The sequence below is a fragment of the Alexandromys fortis genome, unplaced genomic scaffold (genome assembly GCF_014885135.2).
Source record: "Alexandromys fortis isolate MF-2015 unplaced genomic scaffold, M_Fortis_MF-2015_v1.1 scaffold_38, whole genome shotgun sequence".
Lineage (NCBI taxonomy): Eukaryota > Metazoa > Chordata > Mammalia > Rodentia > Cricetidae > Alexandromys > Alexandromys fortis.
Genome location: NW_026067916.1, coordinates 270,767 through 298,663, shown reverse-complemented (window position 1 = coordinate 298,663; position 27,897 = coordinate 270,767). Strand labels below are relative to the sequence as shown.

The window sequence follows — 27,897 nt, the reverse complement described above, 5'->3', positions numbered from 1 at the left end:
GCCGTGACTCCGCCCCGCGCGCGGGCAGACCCAGGCTCGCTGGGGCGCCCTTGGGGTTCCCGCGCCGCGCTGCGGACCCGCGAGTGGGGAGTGGGGAGCTGCCCCGGCGGTGGGTGCAGTTAGCCTCGCAGGCCGGGTGGCCATCAGCACCTGCTAGGTTTGCTGGGACACCGCCTTGCAGTCGCCGCGCCACCAGGTACGCCAGTGAGCCGCGCGTGGGACACGGGGCCGGGCTCCGGCTGACCCGCAGACAGGCCGCAGAGGTCCTGCGTGACCAGGGTGGTGGCGGGGCGGGGGTCCACCCGGCGGACGCGACCCTCGCTGCCCTTGGGAACTTTTGTTTGGTGAAGATCTGTTCCCTCTGTGTATATGTGTGATTTCTTTCTTTTTGCAACAATAAACGAGTAGAAAATGAAGTCTCAGGGTTTTTCATCTGTAAAACCATAATAGTAATAGGATTATGCCAAGACGAAATTGAGGTGTTTGTGATTTTTCTAATTTTGCTTTATAGATGAGAAAATGCGTCACGAAACTTGTTTTGAGTATACTTTTGCTTGCTCACCCTTACAACCGTTGTGTTTTGTGCTGTTTTGCATTTCTTAACTCTTGACCGTAATTGACTTTCTTCTGATGTTGATTTTTGATGCAGTACCTCAGACCAGTCAGTACAAATAAGTATATTGAAGCACAGACAAGTGAATTGTGAAACTGTTAGTCAAAGACAGGGCACCAAGATGGATTAGGATTGCTCAAGGAAATGATTTTGTTTTGAACGGGTTAAGGATAGAGCCCGGAGGAACTGTTCGTGGAACTGTCTGACTTTATTAAACTGTTCAGTAGACAGTTGGAGATATTTGTATTCACAGTCTGGGAGTGGGCGCCAGGAAGGGGAAATACACATTGAGACATTGTACTGATGGATTTGAATTTCTATACACGTGCTTAACAGATCTCGAGAAGGAGTCATACAGGTTTAGCAAACATTTAACATTTTCAGAGGAAAACTCGGTTTTCGAAATGTAAGCTACAGAAAGAACACAGAATGTCCATGTTTGTAAGATGCTTTAAATGTTTGAGAAATGTTAATACAGACTAGAATTGAAGCCCAAGGGAGGGCTGGAATGCCCTGGAGTAGAGAGAGCACATGGGATACAGAAGTAGGGATGGTCAGAGGCTGGGGAAAGGAACTGGGAGCTGGAAAAGAACCAGGGGCAAAGCAATGGTGGGAAGTCATGGAATTTCCTGCAGAATTGAGGTGGTGCCAACGTCACTAAACTATAGGAGTTGGTTAATTTTGAGGCTCGGTTTTAGTTTGAAAAGGGGCATAGTTGTTAGCTGTTGTGGGAGCTGAGGGGGGGGGGGTAGCCTTGAAAGCACAGTGAAGATCTCGCCCAGGGAAGAGATCTGTAATTGCTGTCCTTCTGCTCACACACCTCCATTCCCAAGAGTTCAGACCGGCTGACACCTGCAACGTAGACCTACGGCTTTGCTGTGTCATTCATTTCCTTAGTGACACCCTGAGTGATAATATGGGGAAGTAGAAGTTTCTGCACCCGACGAGCCTCTCCACAGACACAGTAGTCCAGATCAGACCTAATCAAACCCAATTAGGAAAAGCCCACACTTAATGGATACCAAGGTTCCCCAGGTGGCCTTCCAGCCCCCCAGAGAGAAGAGTCCTTCAGGTGAAGGGTTTCCATTCAAGAATAAATGAACGGGGCTGGAGTTATTTATACTAAGAAACTGTATTAAAGCACCCTGCTGAGAAAAACTGGGGAATATTGAGCAGAATTATGTGTGTCCAACTTGTTTGTTCGTTTACTTTTGGTTCTTTTTGGTTTTTTGTTTTGATTTTGACAGGGTCTTTGTAGGTAGCTCCGACTGTCTTGAAACTTACTGTGTAGACCAGGCTGGCCTCAAAACACAGAGATGTGCGCGTACCTCTGCCTCCCAAGTTCTAGGATTAAAGCTGGAAGCCAACTTGTGGCGCATAAACTATATGCATTCTACGATATCTAAGAATGTGGCCCAACACATTTGTAGATAACCATATCATGTCACAAAGATAAACATTTAGACACTGCTGGAACTAACTGAACAAGTATGTATTTGGCTATGAATCAAGAGAAATGAATTCATTTAGTCTTAAAGTAATTTTACAATGATCATGGGCAAATTCTAAGAGTTTACATGATGAATACTTTAATAATACCTATCACTTTTTTCTTCCACTTGAAGCCTTTCTCGCCAAAAAGTGTTCCTGTTTTCTTTCCTATCCATAGGAAAGCTTAGACTTAGCCGCTGCCTACTGCTCACTTGAGACCTCTAATAGTAGCTCTTTGTATTAGGTTCATTTACCAACTGTGTGTGTGGCAGAAGTGCAGAGGCAGAGAGGGTCAACTCAAGGCATCCAGGAAGCAGAGGACAGGGAGGGGCCTAGACGAGAGGGGAGAGTTGTGAATGCACAGGATGATTGGAATGACCGTGAATAGTCTGTCTTTCTGGAAAGGAAGTTTGCATCAAAGTCTGTTTGTGAGTGAGCCGTGGATTGCCGTGAAGTCCAGACTGGTCTGTAAGGCCCTCGCTTCAGTTCCAGCTTCCTGAGAGCTGGGACGTTCACCACCACACTAGGCTTTGTAGTAAGGGTTGTTTTGTTCTGTTTGAAAGTGGGTGTGCCTGTATATCTCGAGCTGCCCTGGGATTCACTTTGCTGACCAGGCTGGCCTTGAACTCTTATCTCTGCCTCCCATACCACTAAACCTGGCTCTGTATTATTATTTGTTTGTTTTTGAGGCAGGGTTTCTTTGTAGTTCTGGCTGTCCTAGAACTCACTCGATAGACCATGGTGGTCTTGAATTCACAGAGATCCACTTGCCTCTGGCTCCCAGAGTGCTGGGATTAGAGGTGTGCATAATAAATACTATAGCCTAACTGCCTTAGTTTCCTCACTAAGGTAAGTATAGAAAGACTACAGAAAGATACACGAATAGGAGATTATCAGGATGGCTTGCCACTGAGAATTCGACAATAACCTAAGTATAAGAGATTGTTTAAGCATTATTTATACACTCTGCAGAGCATTAAAAATGATATAAACATTTATCAGTGTTTGTATTACTTTTATAACAGAGTAGTTACAACCTAAATATTATTTACTTATTTTTCTCAAAACATCATGTACTCATATATCAAAGTCTAAATTTGTTTGTATGTATAGATACATATATCTGTATATATGTCTTCCAAAAAGTAATAAATATTGCTTGTCTTGTGAAGTTTTTATGAGATACCCATTAAGGCCATGTGTTTTTTAATTTTATAACTATGAAACAACTATTAATACACAGTAGCAATTGTGCTACATTGTGCTCTATTGTAGAATAGAGAAGGGGTCTGAGTCATGTTCATCTTAAATGTACCGAGTTTGTAAATTCTTAGTGGTTAGCTGCTTTTGTTCTGGCCTTGGTCAGAGGATGTTTCCTTATCTGTGGTTACCTGTCCTGCAAATGCGCTAATCACACAGCTTAGCCAAGCACGTCTTACCATAGGCGTGTGCTCGTTATGGTAGTGGCACACTAGCTTTCATCTGTAACTTATTACTTTTGACAGTGATAAAGCATGTGCTTTGATATAAATTTTATTCTGTTCTATTATGTTTTATGTTTGCAGGGCTGAGGAGCAAACCCAAGACTTGAGTATGTTAAGCGAGCACTCCTGGTTATTGTTTTTATAGTTCGGCAGGTAATTTTGAAGATATTTTCCACTAAACCTTATTACATATATACATATATTGTATATATTATATTTGTATGTATACATGTATTGTTTTATCTTTGCTTCAACAGATCTTTTTTTTAAACTTGTTAAAAATATGGAGCCTGAAACCGAGGGGCCGCCACCAACAACACAAGTAACACCTCTTCAGCAAATGATTGCCTCTTGTACTGGAGCTATATTGACATCACTAATGGGTAAAATTATGTAACTTTGAATATTCCATTTGAGTTTATTGTTTGTGAAGTAATGATATTTTTGAGGGATGTGTGTATGTATACGTATTTGTTGTTTGTGTATGAGTGCATATGGCAGCCAGAAGTCAATGTCAGTGCCTTCTGTTGCTCTTCCCCATATTCGTGTGTGTTCCTGTGTATGTGTGTATACACGCATGCATGCATATGTGTGTGCAGTTATGTGTGGAGGCCAGTTCGAGACAGCCTCTCACTGCAGCCAAAGGTTAATGATTGATCAGCAAACCCCAAGTCTTTGCTAGGATTACAGTCCAGTGCCACTGGGACAAATGTTTAACATAGATGCAGGGGATTCAAACTCTAGTCCATGTGCTCGTGTGGCAGGCACTTTACCAAGTCCCCAGGCTAACGATCATGTACGGTATGTAGGATGCTAGTATTTCTTCATCAGCATGATGATGTGAAAAGAACAGAAAATGAAGAGAATCGAATCTCTGCCCTTGCTTTTTCGCTCACGGGTGGGATGATACCTATTTTTCTGAGGTTTATCTTTTCATTGAAAATTAGGAGTCTCAGCTGGGTATGCTGGCACATGCCTTTAATCCCAGGTCTTGGGAAGCAAAGGCCTGTGGATCTTCGTAGGACAGCCTGGTTTACGTAGGTGTTCCAGGACAATAATAGAGAGACTCTCCTCTCCCCACCCCAAAAAAAACAGGGAGGAAGAAAATTAGTTTTAAAACAAGTTATTGGAGGTCTCTATCAACATTATTAAACTTTACAGTTCCTTTAGGTCTTTCAAAATAGAAAAGGAATAAAATATTTGCATATAGGATAATATAATTTTGGGCCACTCAAGAGTTTTTTAAATTTCTAAGGATTACTTTTTTATGTTTCGTAGAGTGCATTTCTTACAAAGCCAAATGACATAGATGATACCGTAGCATTTGAATGATTTAAGTTGACTATTTAATTAAGATAGCAAGTGATTAGAACATGTAAACCAATTGCTTTGTGGTGTGTCTTTAGGTCAGAATTCATGTTCATTATGACCTTACAAATTATCTAATGTGATTTTCTTGTTCTCTGATGAGGAATAGTTTTCTTGAAACCACAGTTTGATATTTTTTTTTCTTATTTTCATGAACTAGAACATTCAAATAAAAATGAGATGCAGATTTTCTTTGTTGTTCCAATGGATGGCATAACCTAATGCTGAAGATGATTTCTGGCTAGCCTACCCCAAACTTCATTTCCTACAGGCTTTATTTTATTTTATTTATTTATTTATTTATTTGGTTTTTCGAGACAGGGTTTCTCTGTGGTTTTGGAGCCTGTCCTGGAACTAACTCTTGTAGACCAGGCTGGTCTCGAACTCACAGAGGTCCGCCTGCCTCTGCCTCCCAAGTGCTGGGATTAAAGTCGTGCGCCACCACCGCCCGGCTCCTACAGGCTTTATTTGATGCAGATATGTTGATCGTATTGGGAAGACCAGCACTGTCCAGTTTTTAGTCACCTGTAATAGGAAGCTGTTCTTAAATCTTTAGACTTAGAAGTTTCAGTCATTGCTTTAATATTTTCTAACATTGTAGTGCTTTAGTCTTAATGGAGCTGTAGCTGCAGATAGAAATGCCTTGTGCTTGAGACGTGGTTGGCCGTCTGTCTTTGCTAGCTGAGGACACCTGTGCAAAGAGCCACACATAGGAGCAGAAGAACTCCTCCGTGGTGGGACACACGTTCAGTGCTGTTCTTAAACACCTTACCCATCACATAGAAACTAGGAAAAGTACGGATTGATGGGTGGTTTTTTAAATGACCATGCACCTCTTAGAGATTTAGAGATATCATATCTTAATTAAAAACTTTTATATTCATAGTGACACCCCTGGATGTTGTTAAAATTCGACTCCAAGCCCAGAACAACCCATTCCCCAAAGGTATGTATATTGGATATTGTGACAGTATTGTTAGAGTTTTAAACTGATACTGTACTCATTTTTGTTTCCATAGTATTTCTGTTAATTTATTAGAATTGATATGTTATCTAGAACCATTTTTTTCACCTTCTAATTGAACCTAATGAGATGTAGGCAGAAAAAATGTGTATGGTAGCTATCCTTCTTTATTTATTGTATGTAAATACATCTACCCATCTGTTTCTTAACATTTTTATGGACTACCTTATTGAAGTAGAGAATGACTGTATATGTGAGTATATGCTATTCAGACAAGAATAGTCCTTTTCAGTCTCTTTAGAAAAGAACAGGTTTCTAAGAGATAACAACAAAACATAATAAAATATAGTAAGATAAAACAAAACCATCACATCAAAGTGATTTCTTTTAGTGTTTTAAAGAGGTTATTGGTTTTCTTGATTTCAACCCTGAGTTTGATTATTTCTTGCCATCTATTCCTTTTGGGTGTCTTTTTTTTTTTATTCTAGAGCTTTCAGGAGTGCTGTTATTGGTAGGAGGTCTCTCCTTCTTTTTTAATGTAGGTATTTAGTGCTATAGGTTTTCTTTCAGAACTACCGTCCTTGTGTCCGAGAAGTGGGTGTGCTTTGTACTCATTGTTGTTCACTTCTAGAAAGACCTTGACTCATATGTCGATCCAGTTCGCTAAGTTTCCACGAGTCTGTCGACCTTCTTCTGTTTCTGTTGTTGATACCCAGTTTTAATCTGTGGTGGTCAGATAGGATGGAGGGTTTCAGTTTTCTTATATCTGTTAAGATTTGCATGTATCCTAGTATGTGGTCAATTTTGGAGAAAATTCTGTGAGGTGCAGAAAAGGTATTTTCTTTTGTGTTGGGGTGACATGTTCTGTAGTATCTGTGAGGTCCATGTGGTGTCTGACATCAGTGTGTTTGGGTGACATGTTCTGTAGTATCTGTTAGGTCCATGTGGTGTCTGACATCAGTGTGTCTGGGTGACATGTTCTGTAGTATCTGTTAGGTCCATGTGGTGTCTGACATCAGTGTGTCTGGGTGACATGTTCTGTAGTATCTGTGAGGTCCATGTGGTGTCTGACATCAGTTAGCTCCCACATTTCACTGTGTGGTTTTTGTCTGGAAACCTGTCTGTTGGTGAGAGTGGGGTGTTGATGTCTCCCACTATCAGTGTGTGAGGGTCAATGTGTGATTTTAGCTGGAGTAGTGTTTCTTTTATGAACTTGGGTGCCCTTGTGTTGAGGCATAGATGTTAAGAATTGAATGTAGTGTCATTCCCTATCTCTTTGATTAGTTTTAGTTTGAAGTCTATTTTGTCATATATTAAATGGCTACACCAGCTTGCTTCATAGGTGCATCTCCTTGGAATATCTTTTTTTCATTCTTTTACCCTGAGTTGATGTCCATCCTTGATGTTAAGGTGTGTTTCTTGTTTACAACAGGATAGGTCTTGAGTGTGTGTGTTTCCCCTCTGGGATTATTTATTCCTTGTGTTTGGGGGGCGGGGGTTTACCACTTTCGTTGGTTTGTTCTGTCTAGCACCTTCTATAGGGCTCGGTTTTATCATGGAATGTCTTATTTCTCCACTGTGATCGAAAGTTTTATAGTCTGGGCTCTCTTAGAGTCTGTAAAACATTTATCTGTCTAGGCCCTCTGACTTTCAGCATCTCTATTGAGAAGTGCTATTTTAATAGGTCTGCTTCTATATGTTACTTGTCCCTTGCAGCTTTTAATAATTTTTTTTTTTGTTCTGTATGTTTAGTATTCCAGAGAAAACCTGATAGAGTTGGGTCGCATAACAGGATAAGTGGGGGGAAGGTTGGAGGAGAAGGTCTTCCCGATCAATTGGACATGGGGACAGAAAGGAGGGGGAGGCTGCAGAAGGTGTCTGAGATGAGGGTGAGACTGGGGGACTTAGCCTACCTGTTTCTCTCTGTCATTTTATAATGCAGTATTGTTCGTGACTTTATGTGGAATTGGATAAAAGTAGTTCTATATCTTATCTGATGGACAAGAACACCAATCTATAATCAATCTTTGAAAACTTTGTAAAGGTAGCATATCAAACAGAGGTAGCAGAAAGTTGACTGAGCTTTCTGCTTTCAAATAAGTTGTCTTATTTGAATCCTCCCTATTCTGAGAATGTAGCTGAGTGGGTGAATTGCTTACCTAGCATGTGTGAAGCCCTGGGTCTCAGCATCAATACGGAGGAGAAAATAATAATAATTAATAATAATAATTTTAAAAGTAAGCTAAAGCTTTCCCGTTGAGTATGTAGGAATATGGTGATATGAGCAATCATATTGCAGATAAGGGCAAGAGAGTAGTAAAAAGAGATCAAAAGGTTATGTGTACACATTAAAGAAAATTGTGGGTGCAGAAGGGAATGCTTAGGCCTATACATTATGACACAGAATTCTGTCTCACTGAACAGAGAAGACAGTTCTGTCAGCAGTGTGAGTCCATCGGGACCAGCTGTGGTAAGTTAGGTAGAGCTGACAGCTGTCTAGACGGCGGTACAAATAACAGGACAAGCACTGCGTGCTTGTGTTTGTGACGTTTGTTCTGTGTGTTCCGACAGCAGATTTCCCGCGTGTGCAAGAGCTGACATGTAAAACGCTCCTCCTCTTTCTGTACTTTTCTAGTCTCGCTATTCTTGCCGCGTATCTGTAAAAATAATGTCGTTGTATGACGTAATCACTGGTTATTGGGCTCCTCTTTGTCAGGAAAGTGTTTTGTGTACAGCAACGGACTCATGGATCATATGTGTGTCTGTGAAGATGGGAGCAAGAAAGCATGGTACAAGAAGCCAGGAAATTTCCAGGGAACACTGGTAAAGAGATGATTTTATTTGGAATCATTGTATGTTTTCTGTTCTTATATTTATTCTTCTGTGTGACTATCTAATTATAAGGGAATTAAAAGCCCATCATACTAAATCATGGTAAAGAATTTTCTTTACAACTTGCTAACTTTAATATGTTCCTCTTATTTATATAGGAAAAAGAAGTAACTTTTAAAGCCATTTTTAAATTTTTTGAGATTTGTAGATCTCCCATGCTGTTAAAAACATACAGCGTCGTGTATGCTTGTCCCGTATCCTTGGTAGTATTACCATCAATGCGCTTTTAAGGAGAGCACTATGAGGACTTTGCTTGTTCCCTTTGAAGAACAAGACCCATTTCCTGGTGCTCTCAGCGCTTTGTAACCCCTGGCAGCTTCTAATCTGTTCTTAATTTAGAAAACTTCATGATGTGAAGAATGCTATGTAAATGGAACCACGGCGTATGCTGTCTTTAGGAGTTGGCATTTTCACTTCACACCACCCGGACCCCAGGAGATTCATCCAGGCTGTGTATGAGCTGGCCTCAAACCCATAGAGATCTGCCTTCCTCTGCCTCCTAAGTGCTGGGATTGAAGTGGTGTGCCACTATGCCCAGCTTCCAGTGCGTTTTTTAACTTGTAACACTATCATTGAAACACTTTTCCCTCAATGTAGGTTTTAAATTCACTGTCAATTTTTGTTATTTAATTAATAGATGGATTATATTAATGTAGTTACAGATGTAAGCGCTTGCCTTTTCCCTTTCTGCTGTTTTTGTTTCTGTTTGTTATTTTTCTTGCCTTCCGTTCTGTTACATGTTTATCTTTTCCATTTTTAGCAGTCGTGTTTTTGTCTAGTTTCTTAGCTGAAGCAGTCTAATTTTTTTAACTTCAAGTATGTTGATAAATGATAATTCTGTGTTTTTGTTTTGTTTTGAATGTTAGCTCCTTTGAAATCTTTATCAGGGAACTCAGGCATCTTACCCCAATTTCCGTGTTTATTATTGTCTTGTCTTTGTGTATTATAACACCTTTCTAGTTCTTAGAATGGGCAAACTCCAAATTCTAGTTAAACATTTTGTCTAAACTTTCTTTGAGGGGGTGGCGTGGTTTCCCAGAGGAAGAGGGCGTGTCACATGGCTAATGCAGCATAGCCAGAAACCTAGGTTCTCTGCTCACCTCCCGTTGGCAGCAAGTTTGGGGGAAATGACTATGGGCAGAAGTGGGAGTTTGGGCTCTTTCCTCTGGCTCTGGGATGGAGTGACGTCATTACTGTCGGGTGATGGCACAGTTCCTCCCGCTCCACCATTCCTCTTCTCTCACCACCGCCTTAGAGTAGTAGACAGAAGTGTTATCTGGGGTGGAAGTTTATCGTGGTGATTGATGTTCTGTGACACCAACCCCCTGAAGGTGCTACAGAGCCTCATCCAGCCTTAAAGGGAATTGAGAGGACGACCTCCTCGGCTTTTGCTGGCCTGGTTCTGAGCAATGGTTGGCTGGAGGAGAGCAAATGTATCTTAAAAGTTCTCTTCCTCTTCCCAGCTTGTGAGTAGCCTTTCCTAACACGGCTCTTAAAGCTGCAGAGTTGTGATTGTGTCTGCATCTTTTTAGGCGCACGTAGGGTGCTGGTTTATAAATATACCTTGTTTTATTTCTGTGTTTATTAGCTGGTGGACATTTAGGTTATTTCCACTAATAATGGAAATAATGCAGTTATGAACATGTAAATTTTTATGTGAACATGTGTTTTAATATCTCCTGCATGTGTATCTAGAGTTGAATTTTTGGGTTATGTGGCACCACTTTAACTTTTTGAGAAACTGCCAAACTGTTTTACAAAATGGGTATACCACCTTACTTTCCCATAAGTAATATATGAGGCTTCAAAATTACCCATTCGTCATCAGGACCCCTTTTCTCCTTCTCTGCTTTCCTCCCTTTCTCCTCCCCCTTCTTCCCTTCGTCCTTCCTTTCTGGGAGGAGGTTTCAGTGTACTGCTTGGCTGCTCTTCCTGGCCGAGCCCCACAGATGGTCCCAGGCATGCGCGGCTGCACCTACCTCGTCTGTGTGGTTCAGTTGTCTGGTGTGTTTGAAGTGGTGTGCAGTTCACTTCACAGTGGTTAATGATGTCGAATGTGTTTTACATGGTGCTGCTTCTATTCCATCTTTTAAAGTTTTTTTTTATTAAACTGTAAGAGTTTGTCTGCTATTTGCTTTAGTTTCTGATTCCTCTCCAAAGTGGTCTTTAATGACACTCTCAGATTTCATACTTAGGAGAGTTTCTGTGATCAATTCTGTACTTCCTTTTTATAGTCATGCTATAAAAAAAGTACAAAAATTTGTATTTTAGAAATGAATGTTTAAAATATTGAAATTACCAGTTACTTATCATCATAAATTTTATCAGTTTTAAAGATGGATTTTGTTTACCTTTCTGTTATAATTTTAGGATGCCTTTGTAAAGATTCTTCGAAATGAGGGCATTAAATCCCTGTGGAGTGGCCTCCCTCCTACTCTGTAAGTTGAAATTTTCTACTAAGCATGGTTGTAATCATGGTTGTTCATCACCATTGAACAGAGCTGCATTTTAATATGAGGACTCTTTCATTTCCTGAAGTATTGTTTCATGAGTTTCACAACTGTACATTTGGTGTTCTAGAAGGACTCACAGAACCCAGGGAAGGGTGTATTCATGTATGTGGTTTGTTACAGTTAGAGCACTGATGGGAAGCCTGAGGACCTCAGTGTGGTTCCCAGCACACACTTAATGTCAGGCACATTGACACGCCTCTGTAGTCCACCACTGGGGAGGCAGACACAGGGTGTCCCTGCTGCTTGCTGGCCAGATCATTTAGCTTGAGGTGCAGTGCAAAACCCTATCCCCAAAAGAAGTCGGATGGAAAGCAGCTGAGTAAGACACTTAACATTGACCTTGTGTCTTTGTGCATGCACACACTCTCACACACACGTACACATACATACACGCAGATGTGTACACAAGTACCTTTCTTTCAGGGGGTAGTTATAATTTCTAGTTTAACCCGTATAAAAACTTATAACATATGAACTTAACAGTATAGCTGAGGCCTTTGATAATTCCTAACTTATTTTGTGTTTTTAACAGAGTGATGGCAGTTCCTGCCACAGTTATTTATTTTACCTGCTATGATCAATTAAGTGCTTTTTTGAGAGCTAAATTAGGAGAAAATGAAACCCGAATACCAATAGTTGCTGGAACTGTTGCCAGATGTAAGTAATGAATTTGTTTTCATTTTGATTTCTATTTAGAACATCTATTTAAATTCTGACATTTACAGAGAATCTGTTTAATATACAGAATACTGGTATGATGTATTTTGCATTCTAGTTTGTATTAATTATTGATATCCATACTCCAGAAGTCATGTAGTAAGTAGGTGATTGCCATCAGAATGAGATGGGATTATCTCATGTTCTTTAAATCTTAATTATTAAGAATGATGTTAGAATTTATTCTTATTCACCTAAATTTTCAATATATTTGAGCCCATACATGACTCAGGTCAAAGCTTTAATCACATTTTTTATAAACTCAATGATTCAAAGCTTAATTAAAAGGAAGATTGTGTCTGTGCAGAACATTTTCTTTCAAAGAGGTTTATGCTGGACTTGGTAGCACATGACTTTACTGCCAGCACCTGGAGACAGGTCACTAAGGCTGGTTCTATAGAGAGGGTTGTGTGCCAGCCAGGGCTGCATAGTGAGACCCTGCATCGGCATGAGAAGAGAAGCAGTTGTCTATCTATTGCCCTCTGGGCTCTCCGCTTGGCTCTAGCCTTTCTAGTATGACCCTCGAAAGAGCTAACGTGAGCAAGAAGGTATATGTCAATTTTAACACAATTATCATGAGAAAAACATCTTTTGATCGTTAGTGATTCTATTTTATTCTTCACAGACATTAAGAATAACTGAAGATAACATAGACACATGAGGTATTAATGTAGAAAGGTAGAATAATTGGGGGCGGAAGGATGCAGGGAGGAGAGGGGTCACGTGGAGATGGGGACAGGAAACAGAAATCAACCAAAACAAAATATATTCATTTAAATTTTTAAAGAAAAAACCCCAAGTATATTTGTAAATGCCACAGGAACCTTTTACTTTATCAGCAAATTAAATTTTTAAAAATACAAAATATAGACTTAACCTGGCAGGAGAGTTTCTCCAGGGTGAGGTTTGTTCATTGTGCTCCTGGTGTGCTGACCCCTGCAAGCTCCCCAAATGCAGGAAACTTGAGTGTATGATTTCTGGCAGTGGGGGAGGGAATTAAAACAGTAAAACCTAAACGTTAATTTTGGCTCCCATCATATCTGCTTTCATGTTTCTGTTCTCTGTTTGTATTAGTTGGTGCAGTAACAGTGATAAGTCCACTCGAGTTGATCAGAACTAAGATACAGTCTAAGAAGTTTTCTTACAAGGAACTATGTCAGTTTGTGAGCATGAAAGTGTCTGAAGAAGGCTGGCTCTCCCTTTGGAAGGGCTGGGCGCCTACTGTTCTCAGAGACGTGCCTTTCTCAGGTGGGTTTGTCTCACTCGTCGCTGCTAGTTTTAGACCTTTGTCTTGGGTCGTGTATGAATTTTACTAGGTTTTAAACTCTTGATGGTTAAAAGTAAACTTTCTGTGTTGACCACACATGTGTTGCTCATTGTTTGAGTTTGAGATTTGCACAAGCCTTTAATGATGGACCAGTTTCTCATTCGGGTCCGTGTCTTTTCTCTTGTGTCTAATTGCTGCTAAGCATTTGTTGGTACATAGTCATACTCAGATAACACAAACTACCTTAACACTGTCCTAAATAAGTCATAAGGCAAATGAAATACAAATCAAACTATTATAAAATATACTTAAGACCAACTTTAAGTTAACTGAACTCTTAATTTTCAGTAATTAAAAATAGACATTTTAAAATCTCATGTCTGTAATAGCAACAACACTGAGATCTGGAGAGATGAGGATCTCCATGAGTTTGAGGCAAGGCTAGAAGACTACACAGTAAGAAGAGTTGGCTCAACAGTTAAGAGCACTTGCTACATTTGCTCTTCCTGTGGAAGGCCTGGGTTTGGTTCCCAGCTCACAGATGGCAGCTCACAGCCATCCTAACCAGTTCCTGATCTGACATCTCTTCTGATCTGGCACCAGGCGTGCCAGACACATGCAGGCAAAAACATATAAAATCAAAATTTTTTTTCTCTTATAAAGGAAAACATTTAATTGGAGCTGGCTTACAGCTTCAGAGGTTTAGTCCATTATTGTCATGCAGGGACATGGTATCCTGTAGGCAGACATGGTGCTGGAGGAGTTCTTCATCTTGATCCACAGCCAGTCTCTCTGAGCTACTTCACCACACCTTGCTGGTTCTTTTTTAAATTGTATATTTATAATAAATATGCTTTACAAGGCTTTGTGGGTAATATAGTTGCAATTGAGATTTTCCTATTAGCTGATATCTGACTGCCTTTTAGAAAAGTGAATAAATGCCATTTTTCTAAATATCTTGAGGTTTTTTTGTAGATAATATACATTAGGACTTTATTTTTCTTAACTTTTTCTTGTATGTTAGTAGTCACTGCTGCTACAATTTTTTCTGCATATCTTTTATCAGTCTGAAGAAATAACTTTTTGTCTCTATATTTTCAAGAAATTTGTTTGCTTTAAATGGAAGGGTTAATTTTATTAAATGTTCACCATCATAAGTAGGCTGTCCCATGGGTTTATTAATACAGTATGTAACATGAATTATCCTAACTACCCTTATTTATGGAATACCTCCATCTAGCCACCGTGTATGGCCTTTTATCTATGTTCAGTGTGCTTTGTCTCGCTATACATTCCTGCACTGTGCCCTAGATCGCTGTTCCTGTCTTTCTCCTGCTTGAATTCCTGCACTGTGCCCTAGATCGCTGTTCCTGTCTTTCTCCTGCTTGGATCCCTCACTGTGCTCTAGATCACTGTTCCTGTCCTTTCTTCTGCTTGCATCCCTCACTGTGCTCTAGATCACTGTTCCTGTCCTTTCTTCTGCTTGCATCCTGCACTGTGCCCTAGATCACTGTTCCTGTCTTTCTCCTGCTTGGATCCCTCACTGTGCTCTAGATCGCTGTTCCTGTCCTTTCTTCTGCTTGCATCCTGCACTGTGCCCTAGATCACTGTTCCTGACCTTTCTCCTGCTTGAATTCCTGCACTGTGCTCTAGATCGCTGTTCCTGTCTTTCTCCTGCTTGAATTCCTGCACTGTGCTCTAGATCGCTGTTCCTGTCTTTCTCCTGCTTGGATCCCTCACTGTGCTCTAGATCGCTGTTCCTGTCTTTCTCCTGCTTGCATCCCTCACTGTGCTCTAGATCGCTGTTCCTGTCTTTCTCCTGCTTGCATCCCTCACTGTGCTCTAGATCGCTGTTCCTGTCTTTCTCCTGCTTGCATCCCTCACTGTGCTCTAGATCGCTGTTCCTGTCTATCTCCTGCTTGGATCCCTCACTGTGCTCTAGATCGCTGTTCCTGTCTTTCTCCTGCTTGCCCTGTCAGGTGTTTGTTCATACTTTAGCTATATTGATGTACAAGTTTTTGTTTTCTCAAAAGACTTAAAATATTAGTCAGAATTTCAGTTCCCCCCTTTTTAGTCCCACTTAGTTTTAAGCATAAATAACAGTGTGTCAAGACTAGAGTTTCTGTTTTACTTTGATTTGTAACATTATAGCTCTGTTCTCTAAAGTCTGCATTGTGTCTAAATTTGTGCTCATTTCATTCTGTTTTGTAGCAATGTACTGGTATAACTATGAAATTTTAAAGAAGTGGTTGTGTGAGAAATCTGGTTTATACGAACCGACATTTATGATCAACTTTGCTTCAGGGGCATTGTCTGGTTCTGTAAGTTTTTTTTTGTTGTTGTTGTTGTTGTTGTTACTGTTCCAGTAATTGCTAATTAGTATTGAAAAAGAACAAGATCTTAGCTAGCATTTCATGTATATTGAAAGGACATTTTTTCATATTTTCAGAAAATAAACTATTAGACATTAAATTGTTTTCAAATGTATGTTCTGTTTTTACTCTGCACACATTCATTTTTGAACAACTTGTATTGGTTAGACAATTCCAGTTATGATTATGTGGATGCAGCCCTTTTTTCTTACAGAGTATTTTGCAGTCCATTAGGTCGATCAATGAACTAGATGTGGAGAGCTGCTTGTCACGGAGTTTTATCTAACATGTATCACCAAACCAAACAGACGGTGTTCTAGCCTCTGCTGCTGTGCTTCTTTGGAAACATTTTGGCTATTTAGAAATTTCTAAAGGAATTCGAGAAACATTGAAAACAGAAGGGAAGAATCACAAAGGACCATTTTTGGGACTAGGAAGCTCATCCTTCCTCACCCTCCAAGTGGTACAGGTTCATCCTCGGCCAGAGAGAGTTTTCTTAGATCCATTACTTCCAAAATTAATGTGTGGCCATTTGCCGCACGACACGGCAGATCGTAGTTACAGAGCAGCGTGCCTGAGTCAGCACTGAGTGCCGAGAGGCGGAAGCAGGAGGACCTGGGTGCAGGGCCAGCTTGGGCGACATGATGACGTCCGTTGTCTTTAAAGGGCTGAGTAGAGAGGTGGGAAGTTGCAGGAAAACTGGGGTAATATGCCAGAAAACCTAGGATAAGGCAGCTGGTGTTGAACATGCAGAAATCAGAAAACAGGTTCAGATCTTGGTCAGTTCAGCTAGCAGTAAACACAGGGGCAAAAATAATTAGAACTGAATGATGACCTCGGGGTACGCCAGCTCTACAGGAATAGGAACGACTACAATTTAGTGTTGCTACTGAGCATAAATTGTTAATTTTTAATCTTTCAAGTAAAGGTTGTCTGTACAGTGGCAGCGGCTCATGGCTGTGATGGCACACATCAGACGTGGCTCAGCTGACACTAGAATGCACAGGAGCAGCCTGCTGCCTCTTGACTGTGGGGATGAGAAAATGGCAATGTTTTCATATTGTCTGCAATCTTTGCAGCTGATTTCAAGAACAGCACACTGCTGCGATGAAATAAAATGTGATTTTTAAGAGACGTTTTATGAATGTATTTATCCAGACATGAGCTAGGAAGCAAAAATGCTGTATATGGATATTGTATCAGATATGAGAACATTCTTAAAGGAATTTAATTATCTTTTTAAATCTTAAGGCAGTATGGAAAAAGGTGTTAAATTACATCACTTTGAGAAGAGTTTAGAAACTGTGATTGTTGAACCCTTGCAGCTATAAGATCGATTCAAAGGTATATGGAAACTAAAAAGTTTGAACTACATTTTCATTAACTTTTAAATTTAATTTTTCTAATATTTGGAAAATGTTTCCTGGAAATTTTCATATGCTCAATACAGACTGAAGAATTTCTACTTTAAAATATGTTAAAAAACTAAGTGTGGTGGCTCATGCCTGTAATCCCAACACTTGGCAAATATAGACATCAGTGTTAAGAGTTCAAGAGTCCTTGGGGCCTCAGTTGAGGTGGAAGGCGAGTCTGAGGTCTGGGAGAGCCACCCCCCATACGCACTAACAACACGTAGTACAATAGCATTGTATGGCACAGGAGGATCAGAGTTATGAACACTGGGTATAAAGCCACGGAGGACTTTCTGAGGCAGTTTACTTTTATGATAAATCCTGGAGATGTAATGTGTTTTCATCAATAAAAGATTTACATATATCTGGTTTATTTTAAAATTCAGTTTGTGATTTTGTGATTATCCATATTAAATCATGTGCTAACACATTTTTTTAAATATCTTTTTAAAAATTAAGGATTTAAACCTACTTTTTGATAGTTTGCAGCTGTTGTGACTTTGCCATTTGATGTAGTGAAAACACAGAAGCAGACACAACTCTGGACATACCACAGTGGTAGAGGTGAGTTCAATTAAGGCGTTATAAGACGCCGCTGCTTCCCTCACGTGACTTGTTAGGGATACAGAAAATCAGGAGACACTGCTGTTTCTCTTTGACCTTTTTCCTCTTTAATGAAACCGATAAGGTGTACTCTTAGGTTGGAATACCTAGAAAGCTTAACTGCTATGAAGAAAAAAAGATTACTTTTATCATGAAAAGCTACACTGTTATAATTTTTCTTGTAGTTTGTTTCAAACCTATCTCAAATTTATATTTTTATTCACGATGTAAATACTCTTTTACATAAATTAAGACAGATCAGTATGAATGACCTCCCCCCCCCCCCCCCCCCCCCCCCCCCCCCCCCCCCCCACCCCCCCCCCCCCCCCCCCCCCCCCAAATCTGGCCATCCATGGCTACATCGTAAGACCTCATCTCCCAAAAGGATGGTAAGAAATTACTTAGGAAGTTTTTAATGAAGTTGATGCTTAGTTTCCTCAATTCTTACTATTTCCCCATCTGTTTCCTCCTCTATTTTTCACGTCTTTGTGACCTGTAACTTCCTCTAGAATGAAGTGTGCTCTTATTCACGCCTACTACACCCGCCCACTCATACCATCATTCATTTTGGTTTAAAAGTCTAGGGAACCTGGCTGTGATTGTGCAGGCCTGTAACCCCAGCATTTGGGGCGTGGAGGCAGGATCGTGAGTTCAAAACCATCCTAGTGAACATGGTGAGACCTTAGAAAAGGGAGAGATGAGAGGAAAAGGAAAAAGAAATGGCACATAACAGGCCTAAAGGAATTGCCCATTATCAAAATGTTTTGTATAAGCTTCATGATGACCTAAGTTCATGTAAATAATACTTTCTAACCTGTGATTGATTTCACATAAAGTTGGCATTGTTTGTTTATAGATCCCTATAAATTAATCTGAATGGCTTTATCTTTGACTTACTAAATGCAAAGTTTCCTGTAATATTAGACACTAATGAAGCCTGGGGGTTAATTATAGTTTATCCTCTCGGTCTCCTTTCCCATGGTGAGCCTTCTAGCTGCCTAAGCACTGTCTACCTTTGATAACTTAGAATTATTTTGTTTTCCTTCCTCCTCTTCAGAATGCATCTTGCCCATTAAGTATCTGCGGCAGGAGTCTTCTGGCTGGTATCATATCTCATAGGCAGTGTGGCTGTGGCATCAGTGGCGCCGAGACAAGAAAGCCGTGCTTTTCAGTGGCTGAAGTCTTACCAGTTACTGCTTTTTCTCTAGTCAGTGCCTCTCTTTTTCAGCTCACAGTGCGGAACCTTAAAGGAGAGCTGGGTTGTTTTTCTTAGACCCCCACTATCCACTTTGACCTATTGCTCCTCTTGAGTAACTGATGGATTTCCAGTCCAACAATGTACATATGGGTTGCAAAGTTATACAATAAATAGTCCAGAGTCATTTTGTATTGCACACCATTTTTATTACACATTACTTATCCCCCCCCCCCCCCCGAATAGCTTTGCTCAGTTTTGAAGTGATGTCATTTATCTCTAAGTGTCTTTGTCACTCTCCTGTTGCTGTGACAACACCATGACCAGGGCAGCTTACAGAAGAATCATTTCATGGGATCGGAGTTCAGAGGGTGAGTCCATGACTGTCAGGCAGGCAGGGGGCTGCAGCAGTGGCTGAGAGCTCACATCTGAGGCAGAGCGAGACAGACAAGGGACATTGGAATGGTGGAGTCCCAAGTGACACATCTCCTCCAACAGGGCCGTACCTAATCCTTCCCAAATAATTCCACCAGCTGGGAACCTAGGATTGAAACCCATGAGCCTGAAGAGGCCATTCCCATTCAAAGCACCCCAAGCCAGGCGCAAAGTCAGTGAACTGTGTATGGAATGATATGCCCAGTCTTCATCTGTTACTCAGTTACTGAATGTCTGTTCTGGGTTAGGTACCAGGCAGCAGAGCACCAATAATTAAGGTATTCAAAAACCTACCAGAAGACAGGGAACATTCAGAAGCATATAGGGTATAGTAAGTGCCAGTTCTATAACATTTACCTCATCTATGAATACAGCATTTTTATTTAACTTCTTAAAAACTTGGGCCACTAAGATTGGTAAGCAATCTTACTAAGACTCCTGCCACCAAGCCTGATGACCTGAGTTCAGTTCCTAGGTCCCAGCCAGTGGAAGGAGAGAACTGCCCAGCAGGTTGTCCTCTGACCTCCTCATGTGTGCACAGTACATATTCATAAGTGCACAGATTAATTATTAACTTTTTAAACACCATGATACTTAATGTCACCATTTTAAACTTAACCCAAATTTGTCTGTTTTCTAGAGCTTAAGTTTCTCCAAACATATTTGATAACTTAAATATTATTTAAATTGTTAATCATTTTCATTCTTCTTAAATATTTAGGGAATTAATACAATGTAGTGATTTTTGTCTTTTTGGATCCTTTTTGCCTTAAAATCTATTTTGTCAGTCACTGTGAGGTGGTGCATGTTTATAATCCCAAGACCAGGGAGGCTGAGGCAGGAAGGTCCTCAGCTGAGGCGTGGCTGCCTACATAGGAAGACTCTGGCTTTTATGAGAGGAGGAGAGTCTGCCAGCGCCTTAAGCTGTGTGGTTTGGCTTCTGTTTTCTTTCCGTGTCTGTTTCTTCACGAGTGATGTGGATTTTATCTAGTCAGCATATTGCTAGGTCTTGGACTTCTTTAATCTACTCATCCAGTCTGTAGTTAAAACAGGCATTTTTAGAGGATTTTTTTCCTGTAATCTCTCTATCTGTCTTGCTTGCTTCTGTCTTGTGTCCTTCAGTCTGCCTTCCTGACTGCAGATTGGCCTTGGTATAAACATAGCTAAATAAGATCTTACTATGCAGTTCTCAAGAGCAGCGGAGGCAGCATAGGGTCGTTTGTTCATTATCCGGCCGGGAGTGGGCTGTTCACAGGAGAGCCTGCCTGCCTCTGAGCATTGTTTCCAAACTTACTGTGTCTTTGTTCTGTGGACTGGCTAGAAACCGTGTGCAGTGAAGGTGAAGGTGTGCAGTTATTTAGAGGCTTCATATTTGGATTCCCTTTTAGCGAAGTTTTCATATCTTGTCCCTCACCCCCATACTCTGAGATGTGTTGCTACCTAGCACCTATCATTTGAAGGAAACATTTATAGATCAGGTTAGAAAGCTGTGTTTGAAGCAGAACTGCATTAGGGGAAAGACTCATCCTCAGAGCCATTCTTAGACAGAGACATTTTTTTTCTTCTGTTAAAACTACGGATAATAAAATTGAAATGAAAATGTTGTTTCTGGAATTGCCTTAGATGAGAATACATTAGATATATTAGGTGGGTTTTCTCTAGCTTCCATTTTTCGTTGTTGAGACTCTGAACATTAAAGAAAGTACAAATAGTAACACCACTGATTTGATTGTGTGTGCTCCTCCTTGCTTGTATACTGAGTACACATTTGCATGTAGAGTTACCACCTGTTTAAGGAAGCCAGGTATTAAAAATTGAATTTGGGTCTGGTGGTTCACATTCATACCCCAGCACTCAGGAAGCTGAGGCAGGAAGATTGTGAGCTTGAGGTTAGCCTCAGCTAGAGTGTGGGTCAGCCTAGGCTATGTACTAAGAACATATTTTATTACAATGAAATAACCAAAGATAATACACACTTTAATTTATATATGATCTTGTAAAGGTTTGACTAAGAATGGCCCCATAGGCTCATATATTTGGTCCCAGTTAGTGGAATTGTTTGAAAAGAATTAAGAGGTGTGGTCTGTTGGAGGAGATGTACCAGTGGGGGTTGGGCTTTGGCCCAGTGTTTCCCCCTCTACCAGCTGCCTGAGGATCAGGATGTAAATAAAGCTCTCAGCTGCTTCTCCAGCACCATGCCTCTCTGCTCCCTGCCGTGATGATCATGGACCAACTCCAGAATTGTAAGGAAGCCCAATTAAGTGTCTTTTTATACAGGAATTGCCTTCGTTGTGTGTCTCTTCACAGCAATAGAGCAAGAACCAGGACAGATTGTTAAGTTGTGTTTTACAGTGTTTTTTTTTTTTTTTTTTTCCTTTAACATTTATAGTTCCTGTGCCTTTGCATGTGTCAACCTGGGCTATAATGAAGAACATTGTTTCTGAAAATGGATTTTCTGGGTTGTTTACAGGTAAACATCCTTGCTTTACAATCTTTGAGCACAATTATGAGTTTTAAATTTTCTGTAATTCACTTCTAAGAAGAAGTGATACTTAATATTTTATATTTATTATTTTCTCTTAAATGTTATGTTAGTAATGTTCAATAGTAGCTTTATTGTTATAAGTAGAATTTGAATTTGAAGTTGGGAATGAGCAGTTTGTTCTGCTCTTTACTACCTATTTATGATAATGGGATTTGGTATTGTAATTCATTACATTTGGTCATAATGCTGCATTTTTAAAAAATAAGGTAAGCTGGGCAGTGGTGGCGTATGCCTTTAATCCCAGCACTCAGGAGGCAGAGGCAGGCAGATCTCTGTGAGTACGAGGCCAGCCTGGTCTACAAGAGCTAGTTCCAGGACAGGCTCCAAAGCCACAGAGAAACCCTGTCTCGAAAAAACAAAATAAAAATAAATAAATAAGGTAAAATTAGCCGTGTGCTGGTGGCACCCGCCTTTAGTCCCAGCACTTGGGAGACAGAAGCAAGTGAATCTTTGTGAGTTCGAAGCCAGCCTGGTCTACAAGAGCTAGTTCCAGGACAGGCTCCAAAACTACAGAGAAACCCTGTCTTGAAAAACAAAAACAAAAAGTAAAATAAAATTTATTCCCCTTCCATTCTTTTTTTCAGGTCTAATTCCTCGATTAATTAAAATTGCTCCTGCTTGTGCCATTATGATCAGCACATATGAATTTGGAAAGGCTTTTTTCCAGAAACAAAATGTTAAAAGGCAGTAATTCTCTTGATGGACTTTTGACTTAAAATGTCAACCAGTGCCAAACAAGGTGAATTGAAGACTGATAGGCAAGATGGGTTTTTTCAACATTATTCTCTTACAGTGTGAATTTATCTGTCTTCCCTATAATTTAAATGAATAATAATTTCCAATCTACCTCTAAACCATAATCCTAGTTTTAATTTTATGAGATTTTAAAAACATTATCCAGAAGCTGCAGCCACTTTGTAATCTTGCAGAGAAAATTACTTCTTAGGAGAGAAAGGAGATTTCTGGGCGCATATAGCATTCCCCTTCTCTAATGTTTCCGTGGGGCATATTTACACTGAGGTATAACCACGCAAATTTGGATCTGCAGGAGAAACCCATGCTGTACTTAGACTAGTGGGAGTAAATAGTTTAGAGCCCAGGAATGTGCTCTTTACCTAGCTTGTCTTCCAATTGTCATTGTTGTAGAGTTCTTTAGGTCACTTCTACAGCTTTTTCTGATAAAAATGAACATACCCTAATCTAAAAGACCAAAATATAAAACGATCCAAAAGTTTCAAGTCTTTTCTGTGATATCCCCAGATGCTGCTGCTACAAGTGGAAAAGCGCGGCCTTCCTTCGGGTGATAGCATATAGATTGTAGGCACACAGAAATACCACACAGATTGCCTTCCAGCTGTTTGTATAAATTGTACGTGAAACATGAATATATTTATCACTAAGTAGGAATGAGGTTCTTAAAAATTAGGTTCATTTTCTGTACGTATGTCTATGTATATATGAAGGTCAGAGGAAAACTTTGATGAGTTAGTTCTCACCTTCCACCATGTGGGTCTTGGGATTTGAACTGAGGTCCCCAGGCTTAGCAGCGAGTGCCTTTACCCACTGAGCCATCTTAATGGCCCAGGAATGAGAATTTTAAGTATGATCGGCATGTAGCTCAGGGGTAGAACACTTGCCTTTGAAACTCCTGAGTTTGCTCTCCAGCACAGAGGATAATTTAAATAAATGAATGAGACGGCAGTGTAAGAAATGTTGTTCTGTTTGATTTATTCCAGTGAAGCAAAAAGCACTTTATTACATTCTGTGTGCGTTCTGTGAACAGGAAGTATTCCCTCCCTGCCACAGCAGCATATCGTATTTGGTGACAGTGATATCTAGTGTTGGTGGGAGAATAAATGTATTGTAGAAAGTGTTTGTATGTTTCATCAGAAATAAATGATACAGGGTTTATTGTATCATGGATTTTATGTTACAATCCTGTGTTGATTTACATTAAAATTTTAATATATCCATATATGTATTTGCAATTTTTTTCATCAAAATATTTTATGCGGCTTAAAAGTACCATTATTCTTGGCAATGGCTTTCACATTCAATCACTTTATAATGCTATGAGACACATACATGAAAGTTCATTAGTAAATTTAGCCTTTCCCTTAGTTTTGTTATATTTCTTTTTGTTGTTAGACAAGGACAGGAGACTGAGCCAGAAACATATTTAAAATAGTATCGCCTGTTATGTGAAAGTTCCCCGTGCCCTCAGTACTGTTTGGGAAAGAGGATTATGATACAATCAGTTAAATAAATCTAATTTCCAGAAGTGTTTCTAACTCAATACATGCGAGATGACCCAGGTTAAGAGCAATAGTGTCTCTTCCAGAGAGGACCTGGGTTCAGTTCACAGTACCCACAACTGTCTGGAACTTTGGTTCCAGGGCATCCACAGCTCTCTCTGGCTTCCATGGGCACCGTACACACATGGTATACATAGATGTAAGCAAAACATACACAATAATTTTTAAAAGAAATAAAAATTGACATTTCCCCTACATTTAACTCATAAAGAAGCATTAACACTTTAAAAATAACTTTGTGTTGTAGGAGTATTTGGATAAACTTGGTCTATAAAATGGCTAAAATATCACACTTTTAATTTTTTCTAAAAGTTTTGTCTTCTAAAATACTGTAACCATTATTGGCGTAAATGGATATTCCCAGATATCACAGTAGAGACAAACATATGTGCTTCTTGGGTTTTTTGAGGCATATGCTATAGGAGTTGCTGTCTGTGCAAGTGTAGTGTTCTCTCTAATGTTGACTGGTTGTGGCCTGAATGTGAAGTGGTCCTCAGAGGCCCAACTCTTCAAACACTCGGCCACAGTTGGTGGCCTAGTTCTGGAAGTTGTAGATCTTTTAGCAGCTAGAACTTTGCTGGGAAACACTAGCTCGGTGCTGGTTCCTGTCACTTTCTCCTGATTTGCAGTTCTGTATAACCAGCCTGCTTCTCACTCTTGCTGCTACCATGATAAACTGTATCCCCAGGAAATAACAGCACATGGGCCATCTCTCGCGTTGCCGCTTCTCAGGGCTTAGGGTACCACAGCAATACTAGTGATGGTTACAAATGACAGCCTTCCAGGTTTAATAGTAAAGAAATGGTAAATTCTCGTATGCGTTATTATTTAAATGTTCTGTCTTTAAAGAAACACATAGGATATTTGGTATTACAAGCTTTAACACATACACATAACCTAATACACATGTAGCTTTTTATAAAAAGTAGATGGATATGGAGTAAAATTGAATTTTTATTCCTAAAAAAGACTCTGCTTTTTTTTTTTTTAACAGCATATTCTGTTGTAAGCTAGCCACCTTTTGGGGTGACTTCTTCCGCAATCCAGACATGGGGGGTTCGTATGTTCCAGGGTAAGGGGCATGAGGATTAAAAATGTTAGGTAGGAGGGATAGAGATAAGAAAGAAACACAGAGGCACAGTATAGTACTCCAAGGGCAACTCAGCAAATACTGAATGCTAAATTCTGAGTTCTCCCATGTTTATTTTTCATACACTTTTATAACCCAGTCCGGGGCGGGGTGGGGGAGTGGGGAGCAAGGCTGCTTTAACACGACACAAAGAACAGTCAGAACAGTTACTTGCTTCAATACTTGAGACATCAAGCCATTATTTCCTGAGTAAAGTACTTGATGTTTGGGACAGTGAACACACCTTAGACCAAGTAATCTATAGGCAGCCATTCCCTATGTCAAACCACCTATTTTAAAAGAAAGAGAAGTAGGCTTGAATTCTCTGACCTTTGGCCAGGGTGGAGCGGATCCACCTCTGTGGGCCCAAACTCCAACTCACCACAGCCTTGGTCAGGGTGTTCCTTGTTGTCAACAACTTGAGAAAGTAAAACTAAGCTCAAACCTCTGCCCTTCAGACAAGGTGGAGCAGGCTCACATCTGTGTGTGTCCTGACAGTCTCCTACAGATTTTTCTCTCCATTTTTCTTGGGCATAAGTTCAGGGATACATGGAAATTTTGTTCAATGTATTGATTTCACATTTCTCTAACATGAACTTTTTAAAAATAAAGACAATTGCTTTTATTTGTTAACCTATCAGTATTTATTAAGACATTTTTAGGTCTGGTAAGATAACTCAGTGTGTAAAGGCACTTGCCTCTAAGCATAACAAATTGAGTTCAATTTCCAGGTTCCACATAGGAAAGAATCAGTTCTGACCTATGTCATATCTTGTAAAAGAAGATACATTGAAAATTGCCAGTCTTAAAGGAAGTTTCAAAGGTATGATTGGGGGAATTATGTTCAAAGCGTTATGGTTTAACTAAAACAGCACTGTTCCCCAAGTGGCAGCAGTGGGCAGCCGGCCATGAGGCCTCAGCAGGCCACGAAAGCAGCTGGGCCCAGTCGGCGTGGTACGTGAGAGACAGACACCTATTAGGTATGCCATGCAGAGAAAGTTGGTATTTATTTAGTGGGTTATATGGAGGGAGAAGGGAAAATAGGAGAGAGAAGATAGAAGAGGGGGAAGGAGAGAAGGGAGAGAAGCAGAAGCTGCCTCTTTGGGAGAGAGACAGAAAAGAAGGAACTCAAGATGGAAGCAGAAGGAATATCTTCTTCCCTTAGCAGACAGGGGAGGGAGGGGATGGAGCTTGTCTCTTGAAGAGACAGAACAGACAATTACATTCCCATCTCTTTTAATAATAAAAAGGCAGGTTAGGTACAACAAGGCAACTTCCTAGTATTTGTGGGCATCATCGTGGGGGTGGGGTTGAGAAAGCTGGGTGCTGGTCACATCCTGGCATAACTGGTTAAAGGAATAGGGACAGCAGATTCTCCGTAGTGATGTGGCGAGCAGGCCTGCTTTTCTTCCCACCCGGCTCCTGCATGGCTAGCTTTACACCCAAAATAACAACACACAAATTGTATTCTTTTAAACACTGCCTGGCCCATTAGTTCTAGCCTCTTATTGGCTAACTCTCACATCTTGACTAACCCATTTCTAATAATCTGTGTAGCACCACAAGGCATGGCTTACCACAAAAGATCTTAACCTGTGTCTGTGTTGGGTGGGAGAATCATGGCGACTGCCTGACTCGGCTTCTTTCTCCCAGCATTCTGTTCTGTTTATTCCACCCACCTAATTTTCTGTCCTATTAAAGGCCAAGGCAGTTTCTTTATTAACCAATAGACATATGACCCTCTTCCATCAAACAGGAACTAACAATTACAAGGAAGAAATACTGAGGCAACTGAAAACAGCATTATATAATTTTAACCCCAGAAGAGATTCAACATAAAGATTTGGTACTTGTTTGACGAGATGAATATGTTTAACCAGTTTTAAATATTACCCAATGTATGCATGTATTGAAACATTATGCAGCTCCCCATTGCACACATATATGATGTATGTGTGTATTTATGTGTGTATGTATATTCATGCTTTTTATGTTTTAAACATGAGTTACATTTTGTTTTTATAGCTTGAAAATTCATACATGTGTATTGTGTTATTAGATTCCCCTCCATTTCCTCCTCTAGTGTCCCCACCATTTTCCCCTCCTAACTTCATGTGCTCTTTGTTTTGAACCCTGTCTTAGTGCTTCTATTGCTGTGGTAAAACATCCTGACCAAAGGCAACCTGGAGAGGAACATCTTACTCGCCTAGGAAACAGTCCAACAGAGGGAAGTCGGGGCAGGAACCTGGGGGCAGGAGCTGATGCAGAGGCCCTGGAGGAGTGCTGCTGACGGGCTTGCTTCCTCTGGCTTGCCCTGGTTGCTTTCTTACTTGCCTGCCCAGGACCAAGTGCACAGCAGTTGCACTACCCACAATGAGCTGCTGTTTTAAAATGCACTGGAGACGTTCCTACAGGCAAATTCACTCATTTAAATCCGCACTACAGACTTTACTATAGGTAAATCTTATGGAGGCATTTTCTCAATTCAGAGTCTCTCCTCCCAAGTAACCCTAATGTGTGTCAAATTCAAATTGATAATAAATTAGCTAGGGCAAGTCCTGAGTCCATGTAGTGCTGTGTGT

The 27,897-nt window shown here is 40.3% G+C and overlaps 1 protein-coding gene across 1 annotated transcript; it reads left to right on the top strand.

Moving 5' to 3' along the window:
• On the top strand, nucleotides 1-23,846 carry Slc25a40 (solute carrier family 25 member 40). The gene is made up of 12 exons (XM_050139868.1): nucleotides 1-196; nucleotides 3,670-3,741; nucleotides 3,846-3,971; nucleotides 5,843-5,902; nucleotides 8,637-8,743; nucleotides 11,183-11,250; nucleotides 11,858-11,982; nucleotides 13,117-13,290; nucleotides 15,521-15,630; nucleotides 17,576-17,657; nucleotides 21,716-21,796; nucleotides 22,456-23,846. The coding sequence occupies exons 3-12, from the start codon at nucleotides 3,872-3,874 to the stop codon at nucleotides 22,560-22,562; spliced, it is 1,014 nt and encodes a 337-aa protein (XP_049995825.1). The 5' UTR covers nucleotides 1-196; nucleotides 3,670-3,741; nucleotides 3,846-3,871; the 3' UTR covers nucleotides 22,563-23,846.
• The last annotated feature ends 4,051 nt before the right edge of the window (nucleotides 23,847-27,897 follow it).